The sequence below is a fragment of the Magnolia sinica genome, chromosome 5 (assembly GCF_029962835.1).
Source record: "Magnolia sinica isolate HGM2019 chromosome 5, MsV1, whole genome shotgun sequence".
Lineage (NCBI taxonomy): Eukaryota > Viridiplantae > Streptophyta > Magnoliopsida > Magnoliales > Magnoliaceae > Magnolia > Magnolia sinica.
Window position 1 is genome coordinate 28633516 of NC_080577.1, and position 22709 is coordinate 28656224.

The 22709-nt window shown below is 41.3% G+C and overlaps 1 protein-coding gene across 15 annotated transcripts in view; it reads left to right on the plus strand.

The window, feature by feature from the left end:
- The window catches only part of LOC131245863 (uncharacterized), a 103730-nt gene that overhangs the window by 44186 nt on the left and 36835 nt on the right, over positions 1-22709 (plus strand). For 12 of the 15 annotated variants that reach the window (XR_009171019.1, XR_009171018.1, XR_009171016.1 and 9 more), the window contains 7 exons: positions 6420-6462; positions 10605-10676; positions 10775-10870; positions 10996-11241; positions 11321-11504; positions 22004-22115; positions 22216-22302. Coding sequence is in view for 7 of the 15 variants with exons in the window: in XM_058245601.1 (XP_058101584.1) it covers positions 6420-6462; positions 10605-10676; positions 10775-10870; positions 10996-11241; positions 11321-11504; positions 22004-22115; positions 22216-22302 (840 nt within the window). In the remaining 8 variants the exon portion in view is untranslated. Of the gene's footprint in view, positions 1-6419; positions 6463-10604; positions 10677-10774; positions 10871-10995; positions 11242-11320; positions 11505-22003; positions 22116-22215; positions 22303-22709 lie in introns of those variants that run through there. The other 3 variants (XM_058245603.1, XM_058245604.1, XM_058245605.1) reach the window with 3 other exon arrangements.

A 22709-nucleotide genomic window follows, 5' to 3' on the forward strand; every position in this document is an offset into this window, starting at 1 on the left:
TTACATAGTCTCCTTCTTGAAATTCTTGCACTCTACGATGATAATCAGCTGAAACTTTATAATCACCATTGCTCTTATTTAACCGCTGTCTAATATGTGTATGCAAATCATGAATATGGCGTGCGAATGCATCGGTTGACTCAGAAGACTTTGGGTAATAGACATAGGTAAGAGATCTATGGGCATTCTAGGTTTATAACCACTTACAATTTCAAAAGGACTCAACCTTGTAGATCTATTAACTGACCCATTATAAGCAAGTTCAGAGTTGGTAAAATTAGGTCCCAAGTCTTAACATGTTCACCCACTAGACAACGTAGAAGATTTCCAAGGCTACGGTTTACCACTTAATTTGACCATCTGTTTGTGGGTGGTAAGCAGTAGAAAATTGCAAATGAGTTCCCATAATGTGCCACGGTGTCTTCCAAAAATAGCTAGTAAATCGAACATCACGATCAGACACTATGGTTTTAGGTAACACATGGAGACGCACCACACCATCAAAAAAGATACGAGCAACATGAGACGCATCCGACGTCTTCGAACATGGGAGGAAATGCGCCATTTTAGAAAAACGGTCCACAACGACAAAAACGGAATCGTGCTTTTTATAGTCTTGGGAAGCCCAAGCAAGAAGTCCATACTAATGTCCTGCCACGGAGCATGTGGCACTGCCAATGGCGTGTAAAGCCCGGTATTTTGCTTTCTTTGCTTTGCCAGCTGACATGTTCGACACCGCCCTAAAACTTTGGCTACGTCTCGCTTGAGGCTTGGCCAATAAACGATCTTCCACGAGGGCAATGGTCTTATCACGACCAAAATGGCCAGCTATCCCTCTTGAATGAAGCTCCCAGATGAGGAATTCACGAAGGGACATACGGGGAATACAAAGTCTGTCTCCCTTGAAAAGAAAGCCATCTTTAAGAACATATCCACCCATAATATGCTGGTCACTAGAGAGCGACGTGTAAGTACCCCCAAAATCAGGACATATGGGGTATTCATCTTTCAGTTGCTCAAATCCGACTACCTCTACACTCAAAGAGTTGAGCAACGCCACTCTCCTACTAAGGGCATCCGCTGGTTTGTTTTCAACCCCGGCCTTGTGTTTCAAAACAAACGAATATTTCTGAAGAAACGCTACCCACTTGGCATGCCTTGGGTTGAGTTTCTTCTGAGAATGCAAATATCTGAAAGCCTCATGGTCAGAAAACAAAACGAATTCTTATGGTAGGAGGTAGTATCACCCATGTCTCGGGGATTGCACTACCGCATAAAATTCTTTGTCGTAAGTGGAGTATTTTTGTTTTGCCTCATTCAGTTTTTCACCGAAATAGGCCACTGGGTGTCCTTCTTGACTCAACACTCCACCTATACCGACACCGGACGCATCGCACGCTACTACAAAGATTGTAGAAAAGTCAGGTAGACGCATGACAGAGCTTCCACCATCTTGCCCTTAATTTCTTTAAAAGCCTTGACGGCGTCTTTAGACCACACGAACTCTCCCTTTTTCATGCACTCGATAATGGGAGCCATGATCGTGATAAAACCCCTAATTAACCGACGATAAAAAGTTGCTAGGCCGTGAAAACTTCGCACCTCATGAATGTTCCTGGGTTATGGCCACTCAACTATGGCCCTGACTGTTTCAGGGTCAGCGCATCCCTTCAGATGACACTATAAATCCTAAGAACACAACTTGGTTAGACATGAATGCACATTTCTTAAGATTAGCGTACAACTTTTCCTTCCTAAGGACACTACAGACCTTCTTTAAATGTTCAAGGTGTGATTCCTTAGTGGTACTATAAATAAGAATATCGTCAAAGTACACCACTAGGAATTTTTCCATGAACGGCCTCAAAGCTTGGGTCATCACCCGCATGAAAGTACTGGGTGCGTTAGTCAAGCCGAAGGGCATGACCAACCACTCATACAACCCATCTTTCGTCTTAAACGCCGTCTTCCACTCATCTCCTGGGCGTATATGAATTTGGTGATATCCACTCTTGAGGTCTATCTTAGAGAATATAGTGGACCTGGCCATCATGTCAAGCATATCATCAAGTCTAGGTATAGGGAACCTATACTTGACAGTAATTTTGTTTATGGCACGGCTATCCACACACATGCGCCACGTGCCGTCTTTCTTTGGCGTCAACAATGCAGGCACGGCACACGGGCTCATACTCTCTTGGATGAAACCCTTTTGCGAAGCTCATCAACTTGCTTCTTCAACTCGGCATGCGCTGAGGGTTCATCCTGTGGTGAGGAAGGTTCGGTAGAGTAGACCACTGGGACAAGATCAATGGCATGCTGTATGTCCCTCATAGGTGGCAACTCATTCGGTAAGTCTTCAGGAAATACATCACTGTATTCCTTCAGGACCGAGGTCACCTCACAGGGCAACTCTAATGGAACCTCAGGTGTAATTTCTCTAGCCACAAGGGCATACACCATAGAATCCTCCTTAGCCTCTTTTTCAAACTCTCTTGCGCTGATTATATGTAAAGACTTAGGTTTGGATTTCCCCATTTCTCTAGGCTCACTTGCCTTCTCATCCTTCTTCTTTCCTAGTGTATTCTCAGGTGGCATGGGATTAAGTTTGATCTTTTTACCATTATACATAAAAGTACACGCATTCGAACGGCCAAAGATCGTGACATCATTATCGAATAGCCACGGTCTACCTAGGATAACATGCCCCACATCCATAGGTAAAACATCACACCACGGGACTCTTTGTATGACCCAAACTCGATGGGGACTAGACATTACTGGGTGACAGTAGGGATGTCTTGTCAACCCAAGAAACTTTATACGGGTCTGGATGAGGTGTGGATTTCAGTTTTAAGCGATCTAAGGTGCTAGTGGAAATCACATTCTGACAACTTCCACCGTCCACTATCACCTTACAATTCTTTTCACCACACTTGGCAATAGTGTAGAAGATAGTGCTTCGACGCCGGTCAGCACTACTTCTAGACTGAGCTAACACACGCCTGACTACTGCAAGCGTTGCTTCTCCATCCACTTCTTCATCAGTAAGTCCTCCTTCAAGGTGATACTCTTCAACTTCATAATCACCCTGGTCATCTCCACCCTCGTGGGATTCGCCTATAACTAAAGCTCTCCCACGGCTCTTCGTAAGACACCGATTAGACATGTGGCCAAGGTTGCCACACTCATAGCACCTCACTTGGCTCATGTTACTAGGACCGGCACCAAGAACCACTTTGCCCTTGTCCTCCCTTGGCCTAGGCGGAATGGTCGCCTGTGCCCTAGGTTGATTACCAATATTAGGTCTAGTTCCTTGGGAACTAGATCTAGTATTGGAGTCTCGAGACTCAAAACGACGAACGACAGGAGCCTTCAGATACTGCTCTAACTCCAGCACGACTTGATATGCTTCATCTAAGTCCGTTAAGGGCCGAGTGATAAGCTCGCGCTGAAGATTCGCACAAAGGCCCGTCTTAAAACGCGAGAGCGTTACTAAAGGGTCTTTTCGGATATCACATCGCATCACATACTCTTCAAATTTAGCGATGTAGTCAGCGGCAGACATTGACCTTTGGCGTAAGGATTGCCATTGGTCAAGGAGCTTCTGACGGTATGAGAGAGCAAGGTACTTCTCCTTCAACTTCTCTTTCATCTCATACCAATGTGTGATAGGGGCTCTACCAAATCTCTCTATCCTACGCTCGGTGTTGGTCCAGAAGAACTTGGCTTGACTCACGAGCTTCATCTTAGCAAACCGCATTTGACGGTTTTTCGACATGCCATTCCACTTAAAGTAGTGGTCCATGTCAGCAACCCAGTCAAGGAACGCCTTAGGATCCAAGCGCCCATCAAAACTCGGGGCCTCAACTCTCACACTCTTCATCGCACGCTCATCTGGATCATAACGGTCTTGATAACCACATGTGGTTCGTGCCTCTCGCACCACACCACGACCGTTACCACGATCTCTATCCTCACTACCACCACGTGTGGCAGCACGTTCTTCAATGATTCCTTCCACTTGGGAGTGCGCATCTTCCCCTACAGCGGGGTTTTCCTTTTGGGACGCCTCTAGTTGCTCCACCTTAATCATGGTGGTGGTAATTTGGTTCTCAAGGCGGGCAAACTCACGCCTTTGACTCGCTTCTAGGGCGGTTATCTTTTGTATCAATTGAGCAAGTTGCTCAGATAACTGCTCGTTATTCATGGTAGGTTGAAGTTCGAAACCTCTACCTCTTCTCGTGGGCATACAATGAAGACTTGAACCAAACTCTACCTAACTAGACTACTAGGTGTTATGACTTTCAAGATGAATGCGATGAATGCAAAACTACTATGAACTGACACAATTAAGTTGAAACAGGAAACAACTCAAATCTGAAAATTTTCCAGATTAGAAACTTTCTAAAATTGGAAAGTTTCGAAAATTGAAAACTTTCTAAACTTGAAACTTTCCCAAGTTAAACCTAAAAATCAAAACCCTAATTTGATAACTCGATCTAGACAAAAACCATGCAAGCCTAGGCTTTGATACCAAATTTGACGCAAGACAGCCCTAATTATGATGCATGCTCATGGAGATAATTAAACAGCGGAAATAAAAGGAATAAATGATCTAAAATTCTAACAATAATCATCATAACTGAGAAAATCATAAAGAAAACATGCAATGGAGCGGGCCATCACTACAACCATGGATTATGGAATTCAATTACTACTTAGGTTGGATCCGGCGAGGGGATGAGACCTCCCGATCTTGCATGGTCACACCCAATCGATCAATGAAGATCACTAGTCCGAAGAACCAAGAAGTTTCTCGGATTAGGGATTTGAGAATTTGGGGATTTAGGGTTTAGATCGGTTCTCAAGATTTTGATCGAAGAGGAATTAGCCAAAACAAAAAAATAGAAGAAAGAAAGTTATTACCTTGAGGAAGTTGGAGGGGCACAAGAAGAAATTAGAAGAAGAAGATCAAGGGGAGAGAAGAAGCACCATTAGAGAGAAGAGAGGAAGGAGGCAACCAAAGGGTTTGCTTTTCATTCATCAATAGTTGAAATTCGTGTTTAGGGCTTTACCCCACTTAAATAAGCACATAAAGACATAAAATTACTAAAATACCCCTAGGATAAGCAAATAAAGATATAAGATTACTAAAAGACCGCTAACTAAGTCAAAAAACGTGCAAATAACATAAGTATGGGAAAGTTTGGGCGCTCGGTCCTCTTACTCCAATCTTCCTTCACATGTGTCTTCCCTAAGTGGGGTCTTCTATATGTCCAATCACATGTGAAAGGTCTTCAGCTCCTGAATATTCGCCTATCCACAAGGACGGCACTTGTGGTTGGCGCTTTCTTCGTTGGTACACCTTGAATGCACCTGTGTCCGCATCACATCCTCTTTGAATTATGTGGTGCGATTCTTCTTTTCTTCATCTTTCTATTCCCTTGCTACAAAATCTGTACACCCTTTGTAAACTGAGGCCTTCTTGCTAGGCCTGCATTCACGAACTGGGTGGATTCAATCAGACTGCAAAATATGAACCAGATCTAAACCTAAACGATGATGGTGGTGGTGATTTTTCTTGAGTAGTCATGAAATTTTATTGATAGGCATGAAGAGGATTCCTCACAAAGAATTACTAACAGGACCAAAAAGAATGAAAAGGCAGCAGGAACAGACAAAGGGATGAAGAGACAAATTCCAAAGAAATGACATCCAACTTAGCTTTCCTAAAGACCTCATGAGATCTCTGGCAATTGCAGAAGCATCGCTCATTGCGATGGATCCAAATTGACAGCAACGAAACCATGAAAATGATCTTCAAAGGGTCTCCCTCTGTGGCCTATCTCTCCCCCATCACACAATGAAAAGAGAGCTTCTGTGGATCCCGGCATCACCCAGCAACACTGGAACAACTCGAGGAAGTGGACCCAAATTGATTCGAGAAGGTGCAATGGATGTACAGGTGGTCCACAGATTCTGCATCCCGCATACACATGATACATATGTTGGGAATAATCAGATATTGGTGATGATAATATGCTGTTGTTGGTGATGGTGATGGTGATGATGATCCAAACTTAAATGACAGGCAAACCAGGAGTCCTTATAATCTCACTGTTTGGTCCTAGGATCTGTCTCTGGATTCAGCCCTGTATGCAACCTCTGTGCAGCCTTTTTCAGAACTGTATCCTCCCCTGTTTGCACACCAGGAATGTGTAAACATCGCTATCAGTTAATTCCTATCTTTTCCTTCACTAACGTTTCATGCCTGTTAATTGAACACTTGGAGTAACTTATCAACTCAGATTTTGTTGATCTGCATAGTTATTTGTTTTCACTTTACATGGAATATGCACCACTCTAAAATAGAACAGCTTCTTGGGTAGCATTTTGATATTTGTTTCTTCATGTAGGCCAGACTTCACTGTAGCAGAGCGAGAGGCCTTTTTCGCTGAGGTATCCACATATGTATCTTAAAAATCATATTTTTAACTCTTCCGATTATCTATCTTCCTTTTAATTTTCTTCTGGCTATTATCTCTCATTTGCTCTTTCTATGACATTGGGTTGTGAACTGGTTCTTTTCTCGGAAGGTTCTCTATTATCCATTTGAGTTCATTTTTAAACTTAAAAAACTATTCACAGTTGGCCAGATTATGGCAAAATGTTTCAACGTGCAGATAATGTTTAGACTAGCAATGGTGACATTGGAGCCATTGCTTTTGCATGCTCCGGATTTGGTATAGAAAAACATAGGTATGGTGTTGTATATAGGGTGCACCAAGAATTTTGTAAGAACGTAACGGGAAGGGATGGTACTTTGGAGGCCCCAAAACACAAGCAATATTGGCACTATGGAAGAGGACCGAGAGGTTTTTTAGTAGTGTTTCTGGACTCACGTTTCTTGTGGGTTTTTTTTACTACTAATGCGTGCATACTTAAAGGCATTGTTTTGGCATCTAATAAGATCCAAACGGAAGCTTCATAAGTTTGGTGAAGATGGATATGTCACGAATGAAGCAGAAATCTCGTTGGTAATTCATTATCATTAGGTACTTGACACCCACTTGCGCATCATAGCCTTAACGATACATTAAGAAAAGGATGATTTAGACGCAACGGAATGAAAGACCAGAATTGTCCCTAAAATTAGGATGCAGAAATGGCGTATCTTCTAGAGGAAGTTGTTTTGAGCAATAGTAGTTGGGGAATGTTAACTCAAGTAGTTCAAGGTTCTTTCCTAGGCAAGTGTTACTAGATTAGGCTGGTTCTGAATTACTTGGAGGTACTGTTGACTTCACTTCTTTTAGGGTGGTTTGGAATGATGTTGGAAGGCATTGCCAGTAAAGGATGCCCTACATTTTCTGGGTTTGGAAGGTATTAAGAGATTCATATGTGTGGTTCCATGCAGTGTTCATATTATTGGTGAAAAATCGATAATATCGCCGATATTATCAGTTTCGCTGGAGTTGCGACACCGAAACTCACTTTTTTCGTTTCTCTTCCTAATATCGGCGAATATTCGACGATTTTATCGATTTTTAATGTAAAATACAGTTGTCGACCAAAAATCGCAGCTCTGTCAAGGGATTACTGTAGCCGACAACTTCTCGACGATAAAAGGGACGATAATATTGGGAGCTGCGTAAATTCAAAAAAAAATCAAGAAAAAGAGGGAAAAAAGAAACTTTTGGAAGTATGTACCTGTAGGATCGTTGATCGGAATTAATGGGGCCAAAAATATGCGAAATCTTAAGAAATTTGGAGAGATTTTTCGAGTTTTTAGGGTTCCCTTCTGGAACCTCTTCTATCGGCGACTTTTTCCTCGAGTTTTTTTTTTAGGGTTTCGGGTTTTGAAACCCTTTTACAGAATCGGATTGCGTACTGAGTTACTTAGTACACTTTTATCCTGCTGAGTAAACTCAGTTGGGCCTACTGTCAATGTATGTGGGTTATCCACATCGTCCATACGTTTTTCCAGCTCATTTCAGTGGTTGAGCCGAAAATTGAAGAATTCCCAAAACTCAAGTGGACCACACCTCAGGAAACAGTGGGAATAATGACTTCCGCCGTTGAAACCTCATTAGGGCCCACAGTGATGTTTATTTATCATCCAACCTGTTCATAAGATCACATAGACATGGATGAAGGGAAAACACAAATAAAAGATTGATCGAAAAGTTCTATGGCCCTAAGAAATTTTGGATGGTATAATTTCAATTCACACTGTTTCCAGTGGTGAGGTCCACTTGAGATTTGGATGTACTTAGAGCCCTAAAATTATCTGTTAAAAAGGATGGACGGAGTGGATAAAATATTTAAATCATGGTGGGTCCCACAGACTTTACTCAGTATGCAATCCGCGTCCCCTTTCATTGCGTCCAACCCCCGCTCAAACGGTAATCCGTCCGAGCAGGGCTCTGTGGGGCCCACCATGATGTAAGTATTTTATCCACACCGTTAATCGCTTTTCTTAGATTTTTTTAAGATCTAATTATGAAAATGAAGCAGGTCCACAGCTCCAGTGGACCACACCAAAGGAAGATACAGTGATAATGACACCCACAGTTAAAACCTTCTTAAGGGCCACCGCTATGCTTTTTTACCATCCAACCTATTCATAAGGTCATGTAGATGTTGATGAAGTGAAAAAACAAATATCAGCTTGATCCAAAACTTCTCCAGCTCCAAGAAGTTTTTAATGGTGGACGTTCAATCCCCAGTTTGTGGTCCACTTAAGCCCTATACCTGCCTCAGTTTTTGGCTCATATGTTAAAATGATCTAAGAAAAATGATGAACGGCATGGATAAAACACTTACATCATGGTGGGCCCCGTAGATCCTGCCTGGACTGTAATCCGTTCGAGTGGGGGTAGGACGCAATCCGCGTCCCTTTTATAGGGAGTGAAAGCGGCGGGCGTGCCGACCTCGGTGGCTTGGATGTCACCAAGTTCCGTGGACCCCACCATGATGTATGTGTTATATCCATACGGTCCACCATTTGGCGAAATCATTTTAGGTCATGAACCGAAAAATTAGACAGATCCAAAGCTTGGGTAGACCACACCATAGAAAGCACTGGGGACAATGATTCCTACCATTGAAAACTTCCTAGGGCCCACAATGATCTTTATTTGTCATTCAAGCTGTCCATAAGATCGCATAGTCATCGATGAAGGTAAAAAACAAAAATTAAATTGATCCAAAACTTCTATGGCCCCTAAGAAATTTTCAACGATAGACGTTCAAATTCACACTATTTATTGCGGTGTGGTCCACTTAATCATTGGATATGCTTCATCTTTGGAATCAAGCCCTATAATTATATGGTAAAGTGGATGGACGGAGTGGATAAAAGTTTAGAAATCAGTGGACCCCATAGAGTTGACTCAGTCCACATAAAGTATTATATGAACTCATTTTGATTACAATTGGAGCGATTTTGATTACAGTGGGCCCCATAAAGTATTATATGAACTCATTTTGATTATAATTGGAGCGATTTCTTACGGCAGCGCATGCTTTTTGAGCCCCATTAAATGAAAACTTATTATTTAATGCATTGTTTTGTAATTTTTTGTATTCCTAAATATGCAAATACGTGTATTTAGGCATGCCCTGAAGTTTTACTGAAAAATTCCATCATTTTTCCCATTATTAGCCATTTTTCTTCGCATTTCCGGTTATCGGTGATAACGATATTATATCTTCATCTCCAGTCAGCGAAACTTGTAGCGATACCGACAACTTGAACACTGGTTCAATGTGACGTGAAATTTCCTTGAGTTTTATATGACATAGGCTACACCCTTAATTAAGGGGATTAATTTTTTTCGCAATGTTTATTTTTGGCATTTTTGGATCTAGAAGACACATTCGGAGCTAGTTTGTGGATTCAATCGAAAGTTACTCTAGTTTGGAGGCTTCAGTTGTCTGTTTGGGAGATTTTGTTATTTCTGGTGGATGGTATGATATTCTGGTTTTGCACACACATCAGAGGCCTATTTGATTGTGTATTGGTTGGCTTGGAGGGTATCTACATTCACATTAAAAATGTTTTTGTGAGATTCAATTAGGTCAACAATCTTCTAGGAGAATTGCTAAATATATCATAGCAAAAGAGTCTGACTGGGCTGTGTTAACCTGTAACTATTGGCATGGATGTGTACAAAATGGCTTGACAATAAAGCTCTCCATCAATAATTTTTCAGAGATCTACATCTGCAGTTTATTTGGGAGGTGCTTGTTTATAACAGTCTGCTCCCTCCATTCACTTACATTTTGCACTTTGTTAAGCTACCTCACATAAAAAAGAAATGGTAATCTTTATGGAGAAATATGGTCAATAATTCTTTTTTTTTTTTTTTTTGCAAAACACTGGAATTGGAATAATGTTGACCAATTTGTTACCTTTTCTAGGTATCTTAATTGTTGTTCAGGATAATTTCTTATTACTTTCCATTAAACGTTATAAAGATCAACGTTGAATTGCCTTTCCAAAAAAGAAAAAAAGAGGAAGAAAAAGGGAGATAAATGTCGAATTGAAGTAGTTTCAATGGGCTTTCTTGCAGATATCTTACACTTTGTGACGATTGCAGGTAAAGCAGGCTGTTCTTGGCATTCATGGTGTAGACGCACAATCCACAGGGATCAATTTTCTTGAATCCTTGGTATTTACTTAGCGGGATCATGGTTTTTCGTAATAAAACCTCATCAACTATGCATTGCTTATTGCTCTTTTTTGAAATATGAGGATTGTGTTATGCAGGTGTCGGAATTTTCGCCCTCTACTTCTACTGCTATGGGCCTCCCTGCAGAGTTTCACGAGCAGTGTCGGGCTTCTTTAGAGCTGGATTATTTGAAGGTTTTCCCAAAGCCTTTTGGCACTCTTTTGGCAACCACGAGGGTTTTTGCTATTACTTTTGGCATTCCTTTTCACTGAGTTGTGGCCATTGTTTATACGCAATACTCTGTTTCTCCATGTGACAGACTTTCTATTGCTGGGCCCAAGATGCTGCACTAAGAGTTGCAGATAAAATAGCAGGATGTAATGCCACTGTCTCAGAAGTTAAAGTTTGTTCGACTGCGCTGCGTCTCATGTTTCAAATCTTGAATTGGAATTTCCAATCCACTAAAAGTGCAGCTCAGGGTACCAAGAGCAGAATACATCCATTTACATCTGGAGTTAGACATGATACCATGTTGCTAAAGAAGTCTGACTGTGTCTTGGTACAGGTAAATCCTTCTAGCTCGTCCATATCTTATATGATGATTATAATAACTTGTTTTTCCTCTCCTTCTATTCTGCTTGTAGCCAGGGCCCGCGTGGCATGATATTTTGATTTCTAGTGGCCATGTTGCATGGCTTTTGGGTTTATATGGGACACTGCGACAAAAGCTTTCGCATGATGGTAGTTGGATTGATTCTCCTCTTGCAGTTTCTGCTCGACAGCTTATAGTACAGTTATGTTCCTTGACTGGGAATATATTTCCTTCAGGTAATCTCTGCACCTAAAGTTCTTGATCTTCTTCTCTAAGAAAAATGCATATTATACAAATAAAATTAAAGAAAACATACATGATCTTTGGTGAAATACATGCATTATGGCCTTCTATTGGCATGCTTTAGTTCTGTACAGCATGACATTTGTTGCTCTATTGAAATCAACATGCATTTTAGAAAAACTAAGGAGGATATGTTGGTAATTAAGGATATGTTGGTAATTAAAGTTTTGTAGACTGATTAGCATGGCTACTAGTGTGTAGAAAACTATTTCTCACTGCTAAAGTGCCTTTTCCTGAACTTCCGATCTTTGGTTTTGTTAAACCACATGGACTACGTTGTGGAAAACTGGAATTTTCATTTCTATGAGAATGACATGAATATATAGAGGAGATAAGAGGTCATCTTAACAGATACCAATCTAAACAAATATGGAAATATCCTATTTATACTCTAATATACTCTAACATCTCCCGTCAAACTCAAGGTGCTCTGAAAGGAGTAACTTTGAGTTTGAAATGTATGATGAATAATTATTCCAACACAAAAGAAAACTACAATTGTAGCGTGGGACAAGCATGGGGTGACGAAATAACGAATGATGATGAAACAATAAATAGCTTCAAGCGAGCAAACACTTTTGACGATGTATGAGATGTGAACCAATAGTACTTCGAACAATTGATGAATGATCTAGCAACACTTCCAGAGGCTGGAATTTCACCCTATTGCTCTTCTAGTGGATACACACTTTAGGTAGCTGGGAGTTTAACTGTTGCTCTTTTGGTGGCTCTAGATGTTTTTAAAACAAACAAAACACGTCCCATCATAACGACGACGGGTAATGAGGTCTATTCCCTACGCCCGGTACCAACACAAGTTTGGTCTAATAGCTCGACAAAAAAATAAAAATAAATGAAACACATCTTGTCGAAATGCCCGATTCAGAAAAACTATATCGTTGAAGGAGGTGGTGGAGAAAAGGATAGCCCGTGTCAGATAGTTCCAATACATACAGGCTAGTAATGATGCCCCAAAACATGAGAATGGGCATAAATTAGAAAACAACAAAAAAAATTGGCTTATCAACAACCGGCCCATGACATTAAGTTGGCCCACAGTATCAAAATGGGCTAGTCCAAAGGCAGCATGAGAAATGGGCCAGCAACCTGAAACACCACATTCAAGGTGGGCCACACTTGTCATTAACACTAGCAGGAGGTATATCATTCAACAATGAGCCACAAATAAACAAATGTTCCAGCAGACCAGGCCAGATCAGTACAGGCCTATGATTGGATGAATGTAGAGATCAGAATGACCCACGCAGGCCTTAAACAACGATGTAAAATTAGGGCCCAAAATAAATGGCCCAACAACGTGGGTAAAACAGAAGATCCAAAGGAAGGTGGGCCACAGTGACAAAGATCGACAAACTGTGCGATTGAGGATTCAATGATGACAACTGGCGATCTCAAGACAGAAGATTACGTTGGTCTTCTTCCTTAACAATAGGGATGATTGTCAGATCAATGTTGTTGTAACGTGGTGGGCTAGCAAGGTTGTCAATCAACAACAGATGGCCCGAATGATTGGCAACAACACTGTAACAAATCTGAGAATGGATGGCCAGTGTCTTCAACACATTCAGTAATAGATATAAAGTAGATCCTGAACAGAGGGCATTGGTGATGATGTAATGGGGGTTAGAGAAGGCGGCCATAATGAGTTTCATGCGCCAAAAATGGTCCCTGGTGGAGATGTTGGAGATGCAGGTGATGTGCAGCAAAAGGGTGGGTCCGGCAGAGGAGAGAAGATTGCTACAGTTGTTGGAGAAGAATATGAAGATTTGACAAGTAGGGTGGGTTCGTAGTGTGTTAGTCCATCAGGGGGATTCGGCTGGAAAGCGGCCAAAGGGAACTAGAATGGAGAGAGTGGAGAGGGAGGCGCATCAGGATGTGAATGTAAGGAGGAGATGCCGTAAGAAGGGGAGGTGGGTGGGTGGGTAGAAGTTAGAAGAAAGAAGCAGGAGTCAGAGAAGAAAGGGTTGGGCAAGGAGTTACCGGAGCTCCCAACACTGTTCTTAGTTGGCTTCCCTGAGGGTTGGCTTCCGATTAATTTCTCAAAAGTCTTCGGTAGGGTGGGTAAAGTCATTGAGGTGATTATACGTCGAGATCGAGTTTTTTTGTTCTATCATGAGCTTGCCTTTGTTTGAATGAGTTCAAAGGAGGAGGTGGTGATGATTGTTAAGCTACTTTATGGAGAAAGTTCGGGAGGGAAAAAGCTTCAATTCCATAGGGCCCAATTTGGTCTTGAGGTAAAAAATAGAGAAGGGGAGAGAAAGACGGTAAACAGGGAGGAGGAGAGCAGAGGGGAGAAGGTGAAAACCAGGTCGAAATCACTTCAAAATGAAAAAGAGAAATTGGGAAATTAGAGGAGAAAGATTTACTTTCGTTAGGGATGCAGTGGTAGGGGAGAAACATCAATAGAAACCACAAGGGGTGGAGAAAGCAGAGGGGGAGAAGTGGGTATGGATAGATGGCTCCGACGAAGAATGGATGGTTCGTGTTAGACGAGAACTAATCGAAAGGCATGGACCAATCTTTAATGGTCGTTGGTAGTAGAAACCTTCGAGGATGCCACCATATGAAAGTTGTTGCGGTTTGGTGGAGGAAGATCTCACCATAAAGCCTATCGACTCGAATGAGGTGTGAATCCACGTTGAACTTGGGGTGAATTTGGACCGAGTGGTGGTTGCAAGAGCCATTTTCAAGGACGGGCCCATACAGTAGATGAGGAGATGGTTGAAGAGATCCTACTTCGAATGGGAGGAGGTCTAGTTCCTAATATGGGGAATCCCTCTAGAGCTGTGGTTCTGCGAAGTGTTCCTGACACTCAGATCGTGCTTGGGTGGAGTGATTGTGATTGAGCCAACGACGGAAGATGGAGAGGAACTCGAGGTAGCCCAGGTATGTGTGAAGAAATGGCCATTAGTGAACCCAACTTTTGTTAAAGCGGTGGTTGGGGAAGTGAGCTTGGAGCTAAGGGTGGAGAGGGAGAAAACAAGGAGGAATCTGCACAGATGGGGAGAGATTTGGAGAAAAAGAGAAAATGGAAGTCCGCTAGGGAGTTGCTTCGGCAGGCAAGAGAGGGAAGATGGAGAACAATCTCTATGCTCCAACGATGCACTAGATGAAGAGCTCGATACGTGTGCTCTTCCTATTGGTGAAGAGGGAGTTGGTGAGGGGGCAATATGTGAGATGACATGTGGGATGGGTTTGTTGTGGGAGCATTGAGGCCATATTTTGCTTCTCTGAGCTTGTTCGTGACAACAAGTGTGACCGCCAAACCTATAGTTGGTGAGACATTTGCCCCATATGTTGGTAGCCTTGGGTTGGTTCGATAGCCACCTCGAGCAATGTGGCAGGCATAGAGGAGGGAGGGGGTGGACGTGTTGACTACAGTCATTTATGAGGTGCCTCGTTCATGGATGGCTGAGGCAATATGAGGGTTGTCTAAGCAAAAGTGATGAATGAGATCAATTTCCTGATTAATACAGTTAAATCAAGTATGAAAGAAATCTGTACTCTACCACAAATTAGAAACTTCAAGTTTAACTAGCTAGGTTCTAACCAAAATTGTCATCCCATCATGCATAATCAATATAAAGTTATGAAAGAATGGTCCCTACGAGATATGGGAATCCTGTTCTAGCATAGGATAGTCCCAACCCTCTGCTAGATTATTAGTTTCAAGTTTAAATACAATTTAGGGCTAAATGTTCAAAATAGGAAACCCAGGGTTAGGGTTTAGGGTAAGATTATGGTTATGGTTTCAAAATGGGATGAAATAAGGCATTAGAGTTAGGGTTTTATGGGAGAAACAAAGAAAAAAGAAAAGGGGAAGTGGCTGCCCATGTAGATAGCCTTGCACGCTCATGCGTGTGGGCGTGCACACCGCCACGGGTAAGGGCCATACGGCCTAGGGTTTCGATGGATGGATATTTGGATATTTAGGAGTAGAAAAAGGGAGAAAAGGGGGGAAAAGGAAAGGGATTCTAGGGTTTGATGAGGAAGAGAATGAAAAGAGAAGAAGAAAGGAACTTACCTTTGAAGAAAAGGAAGAAGGGATAGATGAGGATCACCCTTGAGGCCTCGCTCCTTCTCTCAAATCCCTGGAGAGTCTAGAACTTCACCTGCAAATCTCATGCAAGAAGAAAGAGAGAAAGAATGAGCTTTTCATGGGCTAGGGTGTGGACGCCCCCTCCTCTTATTTATAGTCTCAAAAAACAATATTTACAATAATGCTCCTAGTACTAAATAAAATGTGTAAACTCAAAAATAATGAATCTAAACTATCAAATCCTAAACCAAACCATCGATCATGTCCAAAATAATGTAAAAATAAAAACGCCTATAAGTAGGGACCCATGTGGTCTAAAATCTGAGTGGACCAGTGGTCTGATGGCTTGTAGATGATGATCTAATGGTCAGATAATCCAATGGTCAAATGCTCCTATCATAGCAACCCACATGCATCTTTCCCAATGTTTTAAATATCAACGATATTGGCCGATATATCCCACCTTTGTGATACGAAACACACAAATAGTGCTGATATATCTCACATGTTCGATCCGGTGATCATTTTCAATTTCTGATCCATTTTTTTTGTTTTGTTTTGTTGAGATTATGTTAAATCAGTGTCAAATTGTTACAAATCCATTGGTTCTTCATGTTTTGCATGAAAAATCATGTAGTTGGAGCTTTGATTTTGATATCCATTTGTTCTTCATGTTCTCTATGTTTTTTTGTTTTTTTTTTGCAAATTTCCTTCAACTAGCTATCAATTGAGACTAATTTCGAAGTATTTAGGAGTATCCAATGAAATGATCATTACATACACTCTAATTTCGATATTTGAGTGTAGGTGGTCCAATTTGGGAAAATTTGGGGAAAATTTGAAATTTCCCCAATTTCTCCGAAATTGCTTACAATTTTGCACTCCAAACATGAAATCAAGCATGTAAGAGGGTTGATCTATTGATTTGTTAAGTCTTTGACAATTTTCGAAAAGTAAATATCATTTTTAATTAAAAATATTAAAATATTATTTTTTTTTCGAAATTTCCCTTTAACCAGCTATCAATAGAGACTAATTTCGAAATATTTGGGAGTGTTTAATGAAATGATCATCACATATACTCTAAATGTTATGCATTCAATTTGAATATAGTTGCATTAGTTCAATCAGACAACGCATAGCTTAAGACCCTATACAAAGGAAACCTATTATGTGCATTTCTTTTTTGAAATGCTATGATTTAAAAGTGTGTATTGAGGTCTTGTTTCACAATCCCTGAAGTTTCATTGAAAAATTCAACCATTTTCCCAATGTTTCCCCATGTTTCTCAACAAGTGTGATAATTTCCTCGATGCAAACGATATATCCCGTGCAATAGCCGATACATATCTGTATCCCAAGGGTGCGATACGTAACGCGATACTGATATTTCAAACATTGATCTTCCCAATATGGGGTCTTCTAGATGCATGATCCATGCATGTGGGGTCTTCAAAGTGGCCCGCTGGGCCCCATATAGATGTTGTCCATCCATAAAGAAGCTGAGGTTTCTGTCTGGGCCCTCTTCCTCCGGTAGATCCTATATGATGGCCCAATGTCCTCATCAATGGCTTTTAATGTTGTCAGTGCAGTGGAGAGGTGTTTGGGATAGAGTTGAGAAGACTTCAGGGATGGTGACACGTGGTGGGTATGGGTCCCATCCTCCCCTCGCGCTCGTATTATCTCCTACATGAGTGGCTGAGGCCAGTTCCCGACACGAGTAATAAGTGGTCGCATGTGGGAACCTCTCCCTTTATTTATCGAAGGCAAGAGGCAATATGTCTTTTGATGGCTGCCAAGGTCGAGGAGGTCTTTTGTGAAGAGCCTGAGATGACTTTCGGTCACTTTGCGGATGAGAGCTGCATGCAACACTTTACAACAAGATTGAACGACAGCTTGGTGGAGCTTCGAAGCGAGGAGAACATCCATGGGGACTTGATCTCAGAGGAGAAGTGGGATGGTTAGGTAATCTTTGAAAGAGGGATGGCACTGGATAGATAAGGGAAATTGGATGTCGTAGGTGTTGGGAACTCTAGATCCCAAGGTGGGCATTTTGGAGGCAGCTTTGGTCATAACTCTGTTATGCAGTACAAAGATGAGAGATGATGCAAGTGTTATTTGTCAGATTGAATTAGCCGCAGCAATAAGAGGGCAAGATGTTCCCAAGGGGAATAATGATCTCTAATTGAAGAACAACTACGCTTGTCCGAAGATGTATTGGAAAGAGTTGAAGGTTTGGTGGGGTTATCTTTTATGGCTTGAGATGAATACATGTATGCATTATTTCAATTTGTCCAAGGTAGAGGAGCTCAGAGACAACTGGAAGTTTAGGCAGCGAAAGCCAAATAATCTCCCAGATGCTGGAGAGAGCTTCTCAACTTATAATGCTTAATCAACTACGACTCTGCAGGCAAAACCAGTGGAGGGAAGAGGGCAAGATGAGGTAAAGTAGGTGATTAATGATAGTTTTGTCTTGGAATGTTAGGGGATTGGGCTGCAAATTCAAAAGAGCCCAAGTTAGGAAAATGTGTAAGAAGTTGAAAGCGATTGTTATTGCGCTGATGGAAACTAAGCTTCAGTCCATGGACAGAGGTATGCTTGATTCTTTTTCTTTTTTTTTTGGGGGGGGGGGGGGGGGGGTGGGGTTATGTAAAGAATAAGGAGTGGGCAACATTAGATGCTACTGGTTTTGCAAGGTGTATTGTTGTGGCATGGAATTAAGAGATTTGGAGAAAGGAAGTCAACTTCTCTGGTACATATATGTCATCGATAGTTTTGCCGCATATTTTTGCTGGATTTCAGTGGGTATTTTCAGCTGTGTGTGGCCCTTGTGTCCCAAGTCAAAGAGAGCAGTTTTGGGTTGAGCTCAATAGTGTCAGACAAGTGGGGTATGTCGTAGTGTGTTAGTGGCGACTTCAATTGAGTTCATTTCTTGTTCCAAAGGTTCAAGTTGGCCTCGTTGGAGACTGATGGCTTTAAGCAATTGGTGATTGATTGGTGGGCATCATTTGCGATGGATGGATTTGCCGGTTTGGGCTAAGCCAAAAACTCGAATTATTGAAAGAAAAGATAATAATTTGGAAGGAAGATGTTGTCTGTGCTCGGGTGGTAGAATTCGACACCATTTTGAAGGAGATTCATCAGTTGAATGTAAAAGAGGAGGCGGGGCAATTGTTGTCGGAAGAGCGTGATAAGAGAGTAGCCTTAACTTTGAAATATGCCAATCGTACAAAAGAAAGGGAAATTAGGTGGCGTCAAAGATCAACAGTGTTGTGGCTTAAAGAAGGGGGCGGAAATAAAGTGATTTTTTCATAGCATAGCTAGCACTCGGGCACAAGTAAACATAATTAGTAGTTTGGTTGTGGATGTCATTAGGACATTAGAAAAGGGGTAGAGTTGTGACTCCATTGTTCAATATTACAAGAATTTGTTGTCCTGTGATTAGTGGAGGAGGCTATGTTTAGATAATCTGAAATTTCCTCAATTATTGATTGAGGAGGCAGCTTCTCATGAAAAGTTGATATCATAAGAAAGAAAATTAAGCTACTCATAACTCGATGTGTGGAGACAAGGCCCTAGGTCTTAGATGGCTTCCTGATGACGTTCTTTTAGAAAATTTGGCAAGTTGTCAAAAGAGACGTGATGGATTTTGTCTCTAAGTTCTACGAGTGAAGTCGTCTTTCAAATGATCTCGGGGCATCATTTATAGTCCTTATTCCTAAAATTGAAGGGTCGAAATTGTTAAAAGGCTTTAGACCCACTAGCCTAATTGGTGGCTTGTGCAAATTCTAGCCAAAGTCTCCGCCTTAACATTTTAGGGTGTTCTTTCGCAGATCATTTATGAGAACCAGGGGACCTTTTTTGCGGGCAGACAAATTCTTAATAGTGCTCTCATTGCTCATCAATGCATCGATTCAAGGAATAGGGAAGGGGAAAGTGGGTTAGTCTGTAAGCTTGACTTAGAAAAGGCCTATGGTCATGTGGATTGGGAGTTTTTAGATTACATGCTCGGGAGCTTGGGTCGTTGTCAGAAATGGAGGGGTTGGATTTTGTCTTGTGTGTAATCAACTTATTTTTCTATTCTGGTTTATGGGTTGCCAAAGGTTTTTTTTTTTTCCAAGGTGTCTAGGGGTATCAGACAGGGTGATCCCCTATTCCTTTTACTTCTCCGTAGTGATTGGAGAGGTGCTTCGAGGTTGCTCCTTAAAGGGGAGGAGAACTGTTTAATTAGTAGATTCAAAGTGGTAGATGCGGGGATTCAAGTTAGTCATATCCAATATGCAAACCATCGGAAAATAATTATTTGCTTTGAGGCATTTTTGGGGTTAAACATTAATGTTGCTCAAAGTGAAATGTTGGGATCAATTTGGATCATGTCGAGGTCTATTGATCAAATTTTCTTGATGTGGCATGATATTGGTATAGGGAAGGTGGGTGAAAAAAGTTTGGAAGCTTTGTCTAGTAGCGGGAATTTCGTTTTTTTGGTTAGAAAGTAACAATCGATGCTTCAGGAATTGGGTAGGGTGAGTTTTGAAGGTCTTCAGTGAGGGTAAAATGCTTGTAATGGAGTGGGCATTTTCATTGAGGGTTATTTGCTCAGTTCCCTGATAGTTGGCTTAAGAGTTGTAATTGTTTTCTTATTCTTTTTTCCTTTCATTCTTTGTATTCTATAGGGTGTGGCCTTTTTTGAATAAAATTGTTAATATCTAAAAAAAAGTGAAATTTTGGGAGTTCGTGTCGATAGTGAGGAATTATCACGGTTAGTGATTGTGTTTGGTTGTAAAAAAGAGTGTTTCCTTTGACGTATCTAGGGCTGCCCCTTTATCTAAAGAAGTTGGCAAAATACCTATGGGGTAATGTTATTAAAGGGGAAATTATCGAGTTGGAAATGCCTCTATCTTTAGGAGGACAGTTAGCTTTCATTAAAGCGACCTTCTCTAATATTAATATTCCAGTGTATGTCTTTATGTCGCTTTTCAAATGCTCTAAGTGGTGTTGGATAGGTGGGAAAAGTTGAGAAGAGACTTCTTATAAAGATGGGTTGAGGAGAAAAGGAAGTTTCATCTCCTCAAGTGGGAAGAGGTGTGTAAGCCGATAGATGAAGGCGGAGTTGGTCTAAAGGACTTGATATCCAATGAATTTGGCACTCATTGGGAAGTAGCATTGGAGATTTGGGACCGAAACGGGAAGGTTATGGAGGGAGCTTATAGCAAGTATGGCATGCAGGTGGGAGGGTGGGGTGTGAAGACTTCCTCTCTCCATCGTGCCTCTAGTCTTTGGAAAGCAGTAGCATCGGCGAAGCATATCTTTCGTATAGGGTTTACCTATTCGCTTAGGATTGGGAATTAAGTTCATTTCTGGGTGGATGTTTGATATGAAGATCGAGTGCTTCAAGAGTTCTTTCTTAGAGTTTCTCGTCTTGTTCCGGATCGGTTCATCACTATGGACCATAATTATTCTACCTGCACGACTCCATGGTGTGATCTCCCCCTTGCTGTAGGAATTTCTTGGTTGAGGAGATAGTGTATTTGGCTAGCTTAATGGATTGCCTAAAGAATATGGTTCTCTCATCATAAGAGGAGGATTCCATGGTGTGCCTTGCGCATCTCTCGGGTAGCTTCTCTATTCGCTTGTTCTATATATTGATTAGTGAGTCTCCTCATATCTTTGATTCTTCTTATCCATTCCATCATTGGTTTTACGGAGCCCCTTCTAGAGTCACGGCCTTTGTTTGGTTAGTGGGAAGAAAGAGAGTGCTTACTATTGACAATTTGCAAAAGAGATCCCTTGTCCTTCCTACTATTCGTTTGATGTGATGGGTAATGAGGAGACGATTAATCTCCTTTTCATTCATTGCCCTTTTGCTCGTAAGGCGTTAGAGCACTTCTTGGTTGTTTTCCATATCGCTTGGGTGATGTGAAGTCATTGGAGGACCTCTTGTGGGCCTGGCATGAGGGTGGGGTAGGGAAATTTGGGAAAGCAGTGTGGAGACTTCTTATTATGGCGATTTTTTGGTCTGTTTTGGGGGATTAGAATAGCTACTGCTTTTGGAACAAGGGCTCTTCTATGGAAGTGATTATTTGCAAAGTTAAGGGTTATGTTCTAGGTTGGGCATCATGTTTAATGTATCAAAGTCTCTAATGTATCTTTTATTTTTTTGAGAGTTGTAGAGTCAGGTTGTATTTTTATTTTTTTCTCGCTTTTTGGTGGGGTGTTTTAATAAAATTCAGTTATCTCTCAAAAGAAAAGAAAGAAAGAATTTTTTTATGGTGCCAATGCTCAAAACTAGTTAGCAATTCTCTTCTTTTTATTTTGAGTGGCTTGATCTTTGGTTTGGTCTAATGGAGTTGACAAATGGATGTGAAATTCTAGATAATGGGCAAGTGCAAGAAAAACACCTGCTACAAATGCTGTGTGGAATTGTCCAATGGATCGATCCTCCAGATGCTATACCAACTGCGATCAAATGTGGAAAAAGCGAAAGGTCATCACTTGGAATTAATTCTTTTGTCTGAATGTGCACTTCGCAATTCACATACAATTGCTTCACTCAAATAGTGTATGATTTTTTTTATTTTTTTTAGTGAGATGCTTGATGGCTGCCGTGCATTGCTTTCAATTGCAACTCTAGCTACTCCCGTGGTGTTTGACAATCTTCTGAAATCTATTAGGTAAGCGATGAAATTTTCTGCTTGGTATTTTCAGCATGCTTTATTTTTAATTAGATTCTTGTGAATGTATTCTATTTATCACAATACTGCACTAACTTGTTGAAGGTTCACTGGTTCACGCCCCTCCACATCTGCCTCTACATATGGCCAAATTTATCAATCTGAAATGTTAGTTTGACATCTGAGTGTTTCTCAGGAGAGATTGTGTAGACCATCCAGTGAAAAAACCAGGCCACTCAACTATCAAGTGGGCCACACACGGATGAAAATAAAGGTCAGTCTAAAAACCTGCAGGTTTTTCTAGGCAGTCCAGTTCTTCTGTTGGCCTATCTGATAATTGGCTGGTCTGATTTTTAGCCCAAATTATCCAGGGTGGCATATCTAGATGTGTGTGGGGTTAGCAAACC